This window comes from Euleptes europaea, chromosome 17 (genome assembly GCF_029931775.1).
Source record: "Euleptes europaea isolate rEulEur1 chromosome 17, rEulEur1.hap1, whole genome shotgun sequence".
Lineage (NCBI taxonomy): Eukaryota > Metazoa > Chordata > Lepidosauria > Squamata > Sphaerodactylidae > Euleptes > Euleptes europaea.
This window is the reverse complement of record NC_079328.1, coordinates 26,367,726-26,381,262: the sequence shown is the minus strand read 5'-3', so window position 1 is coordinate 26,381,262 and position 13,537 is coordinate 26,367,726. Positions and strand designations below refer to the sequence as shown.

The window sequence follows — 13,537 nt, the reverse complement described above, 5'->3', positions numbered from 1 at the left end:
GAATGCAGGGTTTTTTCCCCCCGGAGTGGGAGCCCACACTTCTTTCCATCTGTTCAGATCTTGGGATGTTCTCTTCTCCCCCCTGCCCTGCCGATTTCCTATTCTCTCTCCCCCACTGCAGTCCACAAAGCCAAACCCTGACAAACACCCCACACACACACACACTAATTTCGAAGGGAACATACATGCTGCACAGGGCCGCTTCCAAAATCCACGTCGCGAAGAAGTGATGGGGGAGGCACCAATCGAGGGCACCGAAGTGCAGGAGACCCTTTCCCGGGACAGAAGGGCTGGACTCGGCTGACCTCTTAGATCTCACTCCGCTCCAACTAATTCATTTATTTATTATTTACGTTGTTTATAGCCCGCCTTTCTCACTTGGGCTCAAGACGGATCTCACAGAGTGAGTCAATACCGCCAAAGGACAGGAGGTTCAATAAGCTAGCCTGATAAACGCAAAGAGCTCAAGAAGCCCCGTTTTAAACGTTATGGAGATTGCATCCAGATCCAAAAGGACAGACGCTGCAAATACCCAAAGGGTGGACTTGCTGATGGGGAACAAGTACCCTTCCCCCCACCCCCATCAGGCGCCTACAGAGGGCAACCGGAGGGTAATGTGCTGAGTTGGGTGTAGATCATTGCTCAGAATTAACACAGAGCTCTCCCTCCTTCCAGCGTGCAACCCTTCCACCCCACCCCCCCAAAAAAAGGTTTGGCCTGGGCCCTGATAGCAGGAAAATAACATAAGAAAGGCCCTGCTGGATCAGACCAAGGCCCATCAAGTCCAGCAGTCTGTTCACACAGTGGCCAACCAGGTGCCTCTAGGGAGCCCACAAACAAGACGACTGCAGCAGCACCATCCTGCCTGTACTCCACGGCACCTAATATAATAGGCATGCTCCTCTGATACTAGAGAGAATAGGTATGCAGCATGACTAGTATCCATTTTAACTAATATCCATGAATACCCCTTTCCTCCATGAATATGTCCACTCCCCTCTTAAATCCTTCCAAGTTGGAGCAGTTGGCATCATGGGATATGCATTCCCTGTCGAGATGGCTGCTGCATATACTATTTTAAAAAAGCAATTCTGGGATCTTTCACATAGAGCTCTTAGCTGGGGCACGTCTGACCATCTCCTTGCGCTCTCGGTCCCAGGTATAATAGAAAAATACAGCTTTCCCCTCTCCCCTCCGCTAGCCTCTGTGGGGCTCCAGGGTTCCAGCTGCCTCCTTAGGCATCCTGCCTCCCAGAATCATTTAATACCCAGCACAGAGTCACAAGGCCACAGAAAGTAGTGAAATAAAAAACGCAGTCCTCTCTCCTAAGGTCTCGAGCTTCCAAAGGTTCCACAGTCCTGCCGAAAAAGACAAAACCCACTGATGACCGCGCAGGAGAAGAGCGGCAGATGCTAGTCTTCTTTCTCAAAGTTTTCCTCTGGGATTAGTGTCTGGAACGGATAATCCCAAAATTTGCTGGTGATGCCAAAGCCTGGGGAAACGGGGTGAGAAAAATGCAGGGTCAGTTGGGGGCTCCTGAGCAGTCAGTTTTTCGTGCTTTTTGGCTAGCAGGCAGGATAAAACACTCACGTTTGTTTCAAAGTACTTTGGTTTTCTTAACACAGGGCGGGGGGGAATCACACGTACATGCGTAAATGCCATCAAGTTGCAACTAGGGTTGCCAACCTCCAGGTACTAGCTGGAGATCTCCTGCTATGACAACTGTTCTCCAGGCAACAGAGATCAGTTCACCTGGAGAAAATGGCCGCTTTGGCAGTTGGACTCTAAGGCATTGAAGTCCCTCCCCATCCCAAACCCCACCTTCCCCAGGCTCCACCCCAAAAACCTCCCGCCGGTGGCGAAGAGGGGCCCGGCAACCCTATCCATGCTTCAGTATGTGGTGTAGCTATTGCTTTCCACCTCTGTTCATTCAGCTATTACCAAGGCTCATTCAGCTATTACCGGGGCTTTTGTCCTTTCCAGAGGTTCCAGGAAGAAGGAATGCACCCTAATATTACAAATATAAGTGGACTCAGATCTAGTTATCCCACGATTATTGTGTGCACTGTTTAACTGATGTATACCCTGTCTATTTAATTGCGGTTTCCCCTTCCCCCTTTTGGAACCCATTCCGACAGCATCATTTGTATGTGTAATACAGTATTTAGTGTAATTTTGTATATCTGCCTCGAGTCTTGGCAAGAAAGGTGAAGCACATAAATTAATAAATGCCAGAACTGAGGGTTCTGTCTTCTCCCTCACTCTGCTGCCAATATAAGACTAGGTATGCACATGTTGCTGGAAAGAAATTAACATTTGTGGAAGCAAAAGTGTCTGGATTCTGCCTTGGGAAACCCAAACATTACACTCCTTTCTGCCCTCTCAGCAGCGCTGCTGAACTTCTCAAATGTAGAAAACTTTGCCTTGAGTCTTGGCAAGAAAGGTGAAGCATGTAAATTAATAACTGCCAGAAGTGAGGGTGCAACCTCCTCCCTCACTCTGCTGCCAGCTTGCTGCTATAAGACTAGGTAGGCACATACTGCTGGCAAGAAATTAAAACCCATGGAACGGAAGGTGTCTGGATTCTGCCTTGGGCAACCCCAAAATTAGACTGCTTTCTGCCCACTCAGCAAGACTGCTGAACAGATCAAATGTGGGAAAATTTGGTACAAAGGCTTCTGAGAAAATGCCCCAGCAAAGTGTCCCTGTTTTTACCCCTGAGCTCTCGTCGAGTAGATCAAGTCAGGAAAGTCTTACAAAGAGAAACATGGGTGGGAAATCAGAGAGCCTGACACACAGGTTGTTATAATGTTATAGCGATATAACAATAGCGATATAACAATATTCAATTGCTGATTTTTTTAAAAAGGCCCTGGTGGCAGGAGAAAGCAATGGCGGGAAAATCCAAACATTACCACCCAGACGGCGGTCGTCACTGTGATCTTTCCCCAAATGTCAAAGCAAAGCTGATTTGGGAAGAGTGGAGATAAACCAGGGTGCTATGGGGAAGCAGGGGAAAAACCCACTCCCCAACGGCCTTGAACCCAGAGCAAATAACCTGTGTGGAAATGGGCCTGAATGTGTAGCAAAACTCCCCACCACCACCTAGGGCTGCCAATTCTGGGTTAGGAAATTCCTGGAGATTTGGGGATGGCGCCTGGGGAAGACAGGGTTTGGGGTGAAGATGGACCTCAGCAGGGTTTGATGCCATAGAGCCTACTCTCCAAAGCAGCTATTTTCTCCAGGGGACCTGATCTCTGTAGTCTGGAGATCAAATGTGACTCCAGGCCCCACCTGGAGGTGTGAGCCCTATTGCCACCAACACAGGGGATTCCCTCGATCATTGTTGGTGTGTAGAGATCCCTTGGATCTGAGGGAGCACTGCCTCCATCCACATTTGCCCTCAAGGCAGCTCTGATCTTCAGACGAGAGACCGCTAGCAGCTTTCCCACACAGGTTAGCGAGAACTGTTTCTCTTCAGGCTTCCTTGCCGGCGGCTCCCGTTTAAGGAATGGGCTTCCCAAGGAGACGAGGAAAGCCCCAACCTTGCAGAGGTTTTGGCAGAGCTTCTCCATCACACTTTAGAGTGGAGATCAGTTATCAGTGGCTTGTTCCTGTATTATTTGCCCCAACCTGGGTGGCGCAGGCTATTCCAATCTCATCACCTCTCAGAACCTAAGCATGGTTAGTACTTGGATAGGAGTGGTTTGGAGCGGTGAGGTCTGATCTGGGGAACCGGGTTTGATTCCCCACTCCTCCACTGGAGCGGCAGAGGATGATCTGGTGAACTGGATTTGTTTCCCCGCTCCTACACACCAAGCCAGCTGGGTGACCTTGGGCTAGTCACAGCTCTCTCAGAGCTTTCTCGGCCCCACCTACCTCACAGGGTGTCTGTTGTGGGGAGGGGAAGGGAAGGTGATTGTAAGCCGGTTTGAGTCTCCCTTAAGTAGTAGAGAAAGTAGGCATATAAAAACCAACTCTCCTCCTCCTCCTCCTCTTCCTCCTCCAAGGAAGACTGAGATTGCTATGCTACACAGAGGCAGGAAATGGCAAACCACCTTTATTTGTCTCTTGCACTGAAATCCCTACGAGGTCGTCTGAAGTCGGCTGCGTCTTGACGGCACTTTACACACAGATCTCGTCAACTTTTAAACTCTCAACTAAAATTCCCTGCCATATTATAGCCCTTATCTCACATGGCATTCATCCATGCAGGTCCAGTGATTCCCAGGATAGCCTTTTCCGGTGGTCAAAAAAGACCCCTTATGCCCCTTTTCACCTACAGAAGATCTGGCAGGGAAAAATCCAACTGGATTTTTCTGAAATGAGATTTTAGCTGGTTGTAATGGTGTGAGTGTGAAAGCGGGACAATGAAGAATGCTGATAGGAAGAAAGTAGATTCCTTTGAAATGTGGTGTTGGAGGAGAGCGTTACGGATACCATGGACTGCCAAAAAAACCCAAAAAACAAATCAGTGGTTTTAGATCAAATCAAGCCTGAACTGACCCTAGAAGCTAAAGTGACGAAACTGAGGCTGTCTTATTTTGGTCACATTATGAGAAGACAAGAGTCACTGGGAAAAGACAGTCATGCTAGAAAAAGCTGAAGGCAGCAGGAAAAAAGGAAGACCCAAGACGAGATGGGTTGACTCTATAAAGGAAGCCACGGCGGCCCTCAGTTTGCAAGATCTGAGCAAGGCTGTCAAAGATAGGACATTTTGGAGGACTTCATTCATAGGGTCGCCATGAGTCGGAAGCGACTTGACGGCACTTAACACACAATGGTGTGACTCACTTTGGAGTCCCACTGACTGGGAGAAAAGCAAGATGTAAATAAAGTCAGGCCGCTGAAGAAATAAACCACCTTGCATGGTCGGACATGCCAGGCGCAGAAGCCCTTAAGCAAGACTGCCAACCCCTGCAATCAGAGCTCTGCCAAAGCATCCCACATTCACCTGCCGGGCAAATCCACCCCAGGGTGAAGATTGTTTGATACAAGTGCACAGCTGAATTGGTTCAGGAAAGCGTGAGGCTGTATGCAGAGCAAAAAGGAACGCTTTCGTGGGGAAAGGCTGGGATAAAAATCACATAAATTGAATAAATCATAAACACAAAGCAGTGCAACGTCCTTAACCCCTGCCCCAAGGGCTATCCAGAGACATTAGCCCACCCCCTTACCTGCTCTCTGGTGTTCAAAATGGTGCTTGACATGGTAGGCCTTCAATCTGTACATGTAAGTGCCTTGTTTCGGAGAGCCGTAATGCAGGTAATAGTGGGTCATGTCATAGATAACGTAGCCAAAAAGCCCTCCAGCAAAAATGGCTGTGCCAAATACTTCAGGAAATACAAAATTGGCGAGGCAGTACAAACCAAAGATGGCCACGGAGGCTGGTGCAGGTGGGAAAACTAGGCGCGAGTCGTCGAATGGAGACTGGAAAGGAAACACAAAAGATGAGTTGCAAGTTAACCGATTATCAAAAGACAAGCCAGTTCACAGGCCCAGAACGCCACATAATGTGGAGACCTGCAATAAAACTCTAAGGCCATTTATGCAGGGTCGATTTTGATGCTCACTCAAAGCTCTTTTTTAAAATGCGACTTTTAAAATGCCTATTCATGGTCCCGATGCAAAAGGAGAAATTCCACCCCCTCATTCACCTGCTCCTTCATTCCTTTGTTTGCATAGCCATTAGCAACCATCATTTGCATAGCTAACGTACGGCTGTGATTTTGCATGCTTCCTTGAGGGGATTTTTTCAAGGTGGGGGCAGAGCAAACAAAAAAGGTTGTGTTAAAGGGACTCTTAAGAAATGCGAAGCCGGTATGCACCGGCTTCGCAGTCACTTCCTGAATGACGGTTCAGTGAAAAACTAAAAAAAAAAAATGAGGGGGCACTTCAGCCTGGAATGCGCTGCTAATTACCAAGCATAAATGGCCTAAGAATCCCCATTGGGGAGAAAAGTGAGGTATAAATGAAGTAAGTAAATAAATTAAATACTATAATGAAGTAAGTAAATAAATTCATTCAGCTTGAACAGCAGAAATGACCGCAAACCAGTCTGGGCTTTCAAGGGCAGCTCCATATGTGTTTCTTACATCAGAAAATGCAGCTGTGTGTTTGGCATAAGAGGAAGCATCGCCAGTCTGCATAATGCACATTTAAATGCTAATTTGTGTACATTCCAATCAGCCACGCCTGCCCTGTGCTCATGAGTAACCTGTTTCCTCCTTCAATCTTTTCCCCAGAAAGAGATGGAGTAACTGGTTTACTAAAAAGAAAAGAAAAGAAAAAAGCCCACTTTTCGTATGATGCACCAGATCAAAATGCCAACATTCAAGATGCCCCAAGGCAGCTGGGTATGCCATACATCTTTGGGAGCACAGAGAAGTTGCAAAATCAGAAACTGGCTATGGAATTCGGGTTACCTAAGCAACCCTGACTGTGATGTTAAAAAAAAATGGAAAGAACAAATTACGGTTGAAATGGTGCCCGTTTAATTTGGGAAGTTCAGGTTTTGTGGGTGATAAATGTGGACAGGTCAAGTGCAGGCTTTTGATTTCCTCTTTTGCCTGGGTGGAATTCATCAATCAGATTAGCCTCCGCCGCTCACGTGGAGGAGTGGGGAATCAAACCCGGTTCTCCAGATCAGAATCCACCGCTCCAAACCACCGCTCTTAACCACTACACCACCCTGGGTTCGAGTGCCGGCAACACTTGTTCTGCAGGTACACAGAGGCTTCTCTGGCGTCTTCTTCCGGATTCTTTCCTCGACGTATTACGCCTCATTTCTTAATACGGCTGCTGCCACGCAGGGTCTCCGTTCTGAGAAACGCCACTAAGGGACCCCACCCGGCTGAAGGCTGCTGGTTCTCACTGACCTTGTGATGTTGGCCATGAAGCATGAAGTGGAGGGTGATGAGATAATAGTTGCTAGCAGGAGGCTTCAAGTGGAAGAGGAAGCGGTGGATGAGGTATTCTATGAAGGACCAGATAACCATCCCCGCAATGAAGATCGCTGGGAAACAGTACTTGTGGATTCTGATGGAATACTCTGTGCAAGAAGAGAAGGCGGGGGGAAACGGGTTGTCAGCAAATTACGGCCTTTTGTGCAGGGGCGTTTCTTCGTGGTCACCCCCGCCGACTGCTTCGGGGCTTCCTTTTCATCATGTGTGCCTTTTCAGCCCGTCAAGGGTCGCCCCGCTCTCCCCGTGCGTTTTGGCTGCATTTTCCTGCATGGAACATGCCTCCACAGGTCTGACTGCGCAGACCCGAGAAGGGCACATGGAAAATGTAACGTGTCGTTACTCCCAGTTGCCTGTCAGGAAGGATGGGGATCTGTCCGGAGAACAGGGCCTGCGCGTATTACCTGTTTATTGTATGATCTATGCTGCTATGTTGTTCTTTATTGCATTGTGTTCTAATTTTGCAACCCTGTTCTCTGCATGGTTTGACATGTCTGGTCCTATCGCGCTGTTTATTAGATTCCTCGTGCTTTTTGACGGCATCTTTTATACCGTGTAATCTGCCTTGAGTCTCAGTCAGAAAGGACGCGGGTAGATTAAAGCGAATTAAACTAATAAATGCAACTGATACCTGGAGCAGCTCCCACTGGAATGAGACATTCAAGACAGAAAGGCAGGGCAGCCAGGCACAATTGCAATTCCGTTTTGGCCAGGTTGGGGGGGGGGGGAATTGGAGACCGAGTCCCAAATCTTCAGAGCACCCAGACTGCTTTACTTAAGACTGTGCAGTGTGCTCTCTGGAGAAGGTCCCAAGCAGCGTTGCCAGTTTTGGGTTGGGAAACTCTTGGAGACCAGGGGGGCGGGGCCTGGGGAGGGTGGGGTTGGGGGAGGGGAGGGACCTCACCAGGGTATACAGCTGCCAGCCTCCAGGTGGTGGCTGGAGATCTCTCACTATTACAACTGATCTCCAGACGACACAGATCAGTTCACCTGGAGAAAACGGCCACTTTGGAAGGTGGACTCTATGGCATTATACCCCACTGAAGTCCCTCCCCTCCCCAAACCCCACCTTCTTCAGGCCCCACCCCCAAAATCTCCAGATATGTGCCAACCAGGAGCTGACAACCTCAGCAGGGTATAATGCCACAGTGTCCATCCTCCAAAGCAGCCATTTCGTCCAGGGGAACTGATCTCTGTCATCTGGATATTAGTTATAATGCCAGAAAAACTCCAGGCCCCACCTGGAGTTTGGCAACCTTAGTCCAGAGAGCGGGCCTCATCCTTAGAATTGCCAGGTCCCTCATTGCCACCGGCAGGAGGTTTTTGGGGCACAGCCTGAGGAGAGCAGGGTTTGGGGAGGGAAGGAACTTCAATGCCATAGAGTCCAATTGTCAAAGCTCTATCTGCTAGAGATCAGTTGTAATAGCAGGAGATCTCCAGCTAGCACCTGGAGGTTGGCAACCCTTCTCATCCTAACCTCTGCATTCTTCTCAGCCAAGCTAGGAAGCATCGCCCTGGAAACAGCCTCAAGTCCTAGGGAGCCAGGCGGGGGCTTTTGCCAGAAGGGATGGCTGGGGCAGGAGGGGAAGAGAACAGGCGCCTTCCCCACCCCCAGGAAATAGCTGGGGCTGGCACCGAGTGGCACTCCCAGTGAAGGGGAAACAGTCTGCCAGAGAACAAGGGACAGAGCGGGCCTCAGAGCGCAGGTGGCGCTAGCCAAGGGCCGATGGGGGAGATTCAGGCCGCTGGCTTTGCACAAGCCTTTCTCTGTGCCCGGAGCCCTGGGCTGTGGGAGAGGAAGAGAAAGGGGCAGCTGTTTGAAACAATAGCAGCTTTCTGTGCTCCCGGGCCTCCGAAATCTTCATTCTCAGCACAAGAGTGTTTCCACGCCCCAAAAAGAGTCGCATATCTTTTGGGGCATCGGCTGTAGTCAGCAGCGGGGAAAAGGCACACTGTGCATGCTCCGGGGCACCTTCCTCGCTAATACTTCCCCGCACTCCTGAGCATCAAAGTGACGCCTAGCGATTCTCAGCTGACAAACATCTGCCCATTCAGCTAACAAAGATGAGCTGGGTCAGGCTCAACTGGCATCTCCTGCTAGTCTCTTTGGCAGCACTGGGGAAAGCTGCCAAAGGCGCTAAGATACGTTCTGTTCAGAGGTTGTAGCATTATCCCAAAGCCCATTTAAAAAAATAGTAAAGGCCAGTTCTAGAAGGGTTCAGGTAGGCGGCTGGTGGGGGCAAGGGCAGGTAGAGAGTGCTCCTTAAATTATTTTCAATCTACCCCATAGTGGGATATCCCATGAACAGTTTCCTCTTTCACAATTCCTTGAATACATGCGCACACAGACACATCGGGCAAAAATGCATGGGAGGTTTTGCCTTGGATTTGCCGCTCTCTAAATGCACATTTTCCCCAGCCAACGTCTCAGAACTAAAAAATAAGCCCCCCTTCAGAGTTTTGAGAATTGAGATGGAGGAAAATGTGCATCTAGAGAGCGGCAAATCCACGGCAAAACCTCCCATGCGTTCCTGAGTTTTGTGGGAGGGGGTAAGGAAACCACTTGAAGATATGATGGGAAGTGGGGAGACAGCAACGCAGGAAAGGGTTCAGCTTCCCTTCCCCTCCTTCGCCCTAAGTTGCTCCCATCAGAAATGGGGCTCTGGTCCCACACATCTCTGGACCCATCTGGCCTGAGACTCATCTCTCCATTCAGTCTTCTCTTCACAGGGCACACAGAGTATAACTGGCAGGGGTGTGAAGCAACGTTGCTCCTCTGGCAGCATCCCCCGCCCTGTCCCCCCTCACCCAGTGAAAGATGCACATCGTGCTAATGCCTGTCTGGAAATCTGCATGCCCCCCCCCCCAGCACCCAGGAACTCTGTCAGATTTACTTGGTATGGTTGAAGAAAAAAGCCGGACGTCGTCATTGGCGAGAGACGTGTAGCAATACCAGCTCAGGTAGATCACAACTGGAATCCAGATGGCTATGACCATGTACCTGGAAGAAAAGTAAATCCCATTCAGGTTTGTGAGGTCCGTCATCTCTTGCTGGCGAGGAAGGGTCTTGGGAGCAGGCAGTCCTGTGGGCATGCAAATCTGATTGGGCCTTCTCTCCTGGCTATCAGCTCTACGGCCACATGCCCTGCTGAAGAGCAACAAAAGCCAGGGCCAGAAAGGTGCATGACCTAAAAGGTGCGGCCCACTGAACGATCCTCTGCCGTGTCACAGAAGGATGCTGGAGGGGCCGTGGCTCAGTGGTAGAGCCTCTGCTTGGCACGCAGAAGGTCCCAGGTTCAATCCCCGGCATCTCCAGTTATAGGGACTAGGCAAGTAGGTGATGTGAAAGACCCCTGCCTGAGACTGGAGAGCCGCTGACAATACTGACTTTGATGGACCGAGGGTTTGATTCAGTATAAGGCAACTTCATGTGGAGCACATTTCTCCAGATCATGGCCACCACAGACACTCGTGTGGTCGAGGCTGGCTCTAACAGAAGTCCTTTGCCGTTTCTAAGAGCCAGGTAGTCCCCATACTGTGAATGTGCCATGTGCAGCATCTCATATCCTGCACATCAGAGATGCTTAACAACTACACCCAATACCTGAAATGATCACCAAATGGCTTGTTCCCCCCAGTGGCTGGACTAGGGGAACAAGGGTCACTTTCCAATACAGCCCGACTGTTACCTCACCAATGGGTTTCCAAGCAGCCGCAATCTAGCAGTGCAGATCCTTAGCAGAGTTACGCCCTTCTAATTCCACTGGCATCAATGGGCTTAGAAGGGTATGATTCTGCTGAGAACGGCAGAGAACTGTGGGCATCTGATCGTCCTGAGGCCAAGTCTAGCACTCCCTTCATGGGGCTGTGCTCCTGCTTTCTGCATCGCTGGCTGCAAGACCAAAATAACTGCCTGCCTGGAGACCAAACTGCGGTTTCCCTCGGTATTTTGCCTATGGCAGCAGCCATCCAGATGTGTCTAGGAAAGAAATGCCCAAGGAGGACTTGGTGGGGGTTGGCCTCCTCTGACCCTTGTCCCCAGCATCTGGGGATCACAGGTAGGCTGCTATGGAACATTTATGGTCAGTGACTTGGACACGCCATGGCAGGGATGCCCGTCAATTGTAGGCTGTAGAGAAAGGGGGGGTACATATTCCATGGGAGACAAAGGAAATTCTCTCTCTGGCCACTCTGTGGCCAGTGGTGGATGCTGGTGGCCAGGCGCTACAAGGGTGGCTGTTCCTCGAAAAGGCTCCATGGGTCATGTTCAGAAGAAGAAGAGTTGGTTTTTATATGCCAACTTTCTCTACCACTTAAGGAAGAATCAAACTGGCTTACAATCACCTTCCCCTCCTCACAACAGACACCCTGTGAGGTAGGTGGGGCCTGGAGAGTATGACTAGCCCAAGGTCACCCAGCTGGCTTCATGTGGAGGAGTGGGGAAACCAACCCGGTTCACCAGATTAGTATCTGCCGCTCATGTGGAGGAGTGGGGAATCAAACATGGTTCTCCAGATCAGAGTCCACCGCTCCAAACCACCGCTCTTAACCACTACATCACACTAGTTTAGTTCATGCCCAGAGTCTCGTGTCACTACATTCAGGGTTGGGAATGAAATCTCCTCTGCATACACAAAGCACACAACCGTCTCAGCCCCCCCTTAACTTTCCTTTACAGTTGTAGTTTGACTTGCTAATGTGAATGAGTCACAAGATGCGATTTGTGGGGCAGTGCGCCTGCTCTCTGCTAATTATTAGCAGACGGGGCTGGCAAATGGCACATTCTTCGTTCGGGCACAGGGCTTTGGAATAGAGACTCCTCTGCTCCCTTGCAAACCCATGACTCTGCACCTTCTATAGCCGTTCGAAAGTGGAATCAGCTACCTAGGGAGTCTTTCAGCAGAAGCTGGACAAGCACATGTCAGGGATGCTCTAGGCTGATCCTGCATTAAGCAGGGGGTTGGACTAGATGGCCTGTATGGCCCCTTCCAACTCTATTGATTTTATAATTCTGCAACAGAGTCTGGACAGCCTGGAGGAAGAGCGTCTGAACTGCAGACCCTCACAACCCGATGCAATAAACCTTCCATCTTATCAACGTCTCAGATGGATCCCCCACGGGCCTCACCATGATGTTTTGGAGAGGGACTCCATAAAATCCGAGTAGAACAAGCGGATGGGTCGGTCCACAGGCTGATGTACCCACTCATCGTACTTCTCTCCCAAGTAGCCTACCTGCCAGAGCAATGGCTTGCGCCAGTCCACAAGGTCCTGGAGAAAAGAAAGGACAGGGGATCAGAGGTCACAGCAAGATCCAGCTGGCTCTAGCCCTGGCTTATCCCCCCCCCAAAAAAATGGTACCCATGGGCACCTTGGTCCATCAGTACTAATCCTGTCACCCCAGAACATGGGGGGAACCACAGTAAGGCAGGACTTGTTATTGGCTGCCCACGTTCAAGTGAAAGGGTTTTCCAGCAGTCACAGAAGATCAGCATGACTGGTGAGCACCTGGACTTTAAAAAACAAGGGAAGGGAGAAACCTCTGATAGAAGACAGGAAAAAAATGCTGAGCAACAGAGGTTCAAACAGAGCAGCAGAGGTTTATCTAACAACTTGTTGCTACTACAAAATTATACAAAATAGTAGAAACAAAAGTACAAAGAATTTGCAAAACACACATTGAGCAAAAACAAAAGTGTATACACTATAACACAAAACCACAACATTGACAGGTCTGCTGGCTAGTATCCAGTTTCGAAATCTCTCCTTCAGACTAACTGCAGCTATCACCAGAAATGAAGCAATTCTCCTTTATGAAATATAGGTAGCATAAGACAACGAAGCCATAAATTCAATGAACATGTGCCGTGTAGAAGGCTGTAGCTGATGATAGCTACAGTTACACTCTGAAGAAGAGATTTCAAAAAGGGATTCTAGCCGGCAGACCTGTCACTGGGGGTTACCGCACTTTGTATTCCTAGCAATGTATTAAGAGTTTGAAAATGTTATAAAAAACACCGCTTTAAAAGGGTTTTTGGATACCACGGCTTATAAATGGTTGGAAGACGTCGTCACAGCTAAAGGGGCCAAACAAAGTGCAAACAGTATTTTTTATAACATTTTCAAACTCTTAATACATCGGTGGGAATACATAGAAAGTGCGAACAGTATTTTTTATAACGTTTTCAAACTCTTAATACATCGCTGGGAATACAAGTGCGGTAACCCCTACTGTTGTGGTTTTGTGTTATAGTATCGGGCAATTGCAACTAGATGAATCATAATTTGATTCTCATCAATCATATTTTGTACCTAAGAAAAAGTCTATAGTTGAGAGTAAGATTGGGGAAGTGGGTTACCTTGGTCATGGACAAAGAATGGGATGAAATGTTATATGTTTTTCCCCCTTTTTTTCTTTCTTTCCCTTTTCTGTACCCCAAAAAAATGAATTAAAAAAAGATATATAATAATTTGGTCAATTTGAGTCTATTATAAATTATTTGGAAATTTTAATTAGAAATGTTTTTTGGTTGAACTGCTGAAATTTTTTTACCTTTTGTATAAATGAAACGTGT

General features: G+C 48.8%; 1 protein-coding gene across 1 annotated transcript in view; it reads right to left on the bottom strand.

The window, feature by feature from the left end:
- Nucleotides 1-1,386: 1,386 nt before the first annotated feature.
- Nucleotides 1,387-13,537, bottom strand: part of FA2H (fatty acid 2-hydroxylase) — an 82,001-nt gene continuing 69,850 nt past the window's right edge. The window contains exons 4-8 of the mRNA XM_056862342.1: nucleotides 12,091-12,233; nucleotides 9,857-9,963; nucleotides 6,879-7,051; nucleotides 5,178-5,430; nucleotides 1,387-1,492 (exon numbers count right to left, since the gene is read on the bottom strand). Coding sequence (XP_056718320.1) covers nucleotides 1,413-1,492; nucleotides 5,178-5,430; nucleotides 6,879-7,051; nucleotides 9,857-9,963; nucleotides 12,091-12,233 — 756 coding nt within the window. The 3' untranslated portion in view covers nucleotides 1,387-1,412. The remainder of the gene's footprint in view (nucleotides 1,493-5,177; nucleotides 5,431-6,878; nucleotides 7,052-9,856; nucleotides 9,964-12,090; nucleotides 12,234-13,537) is intronic.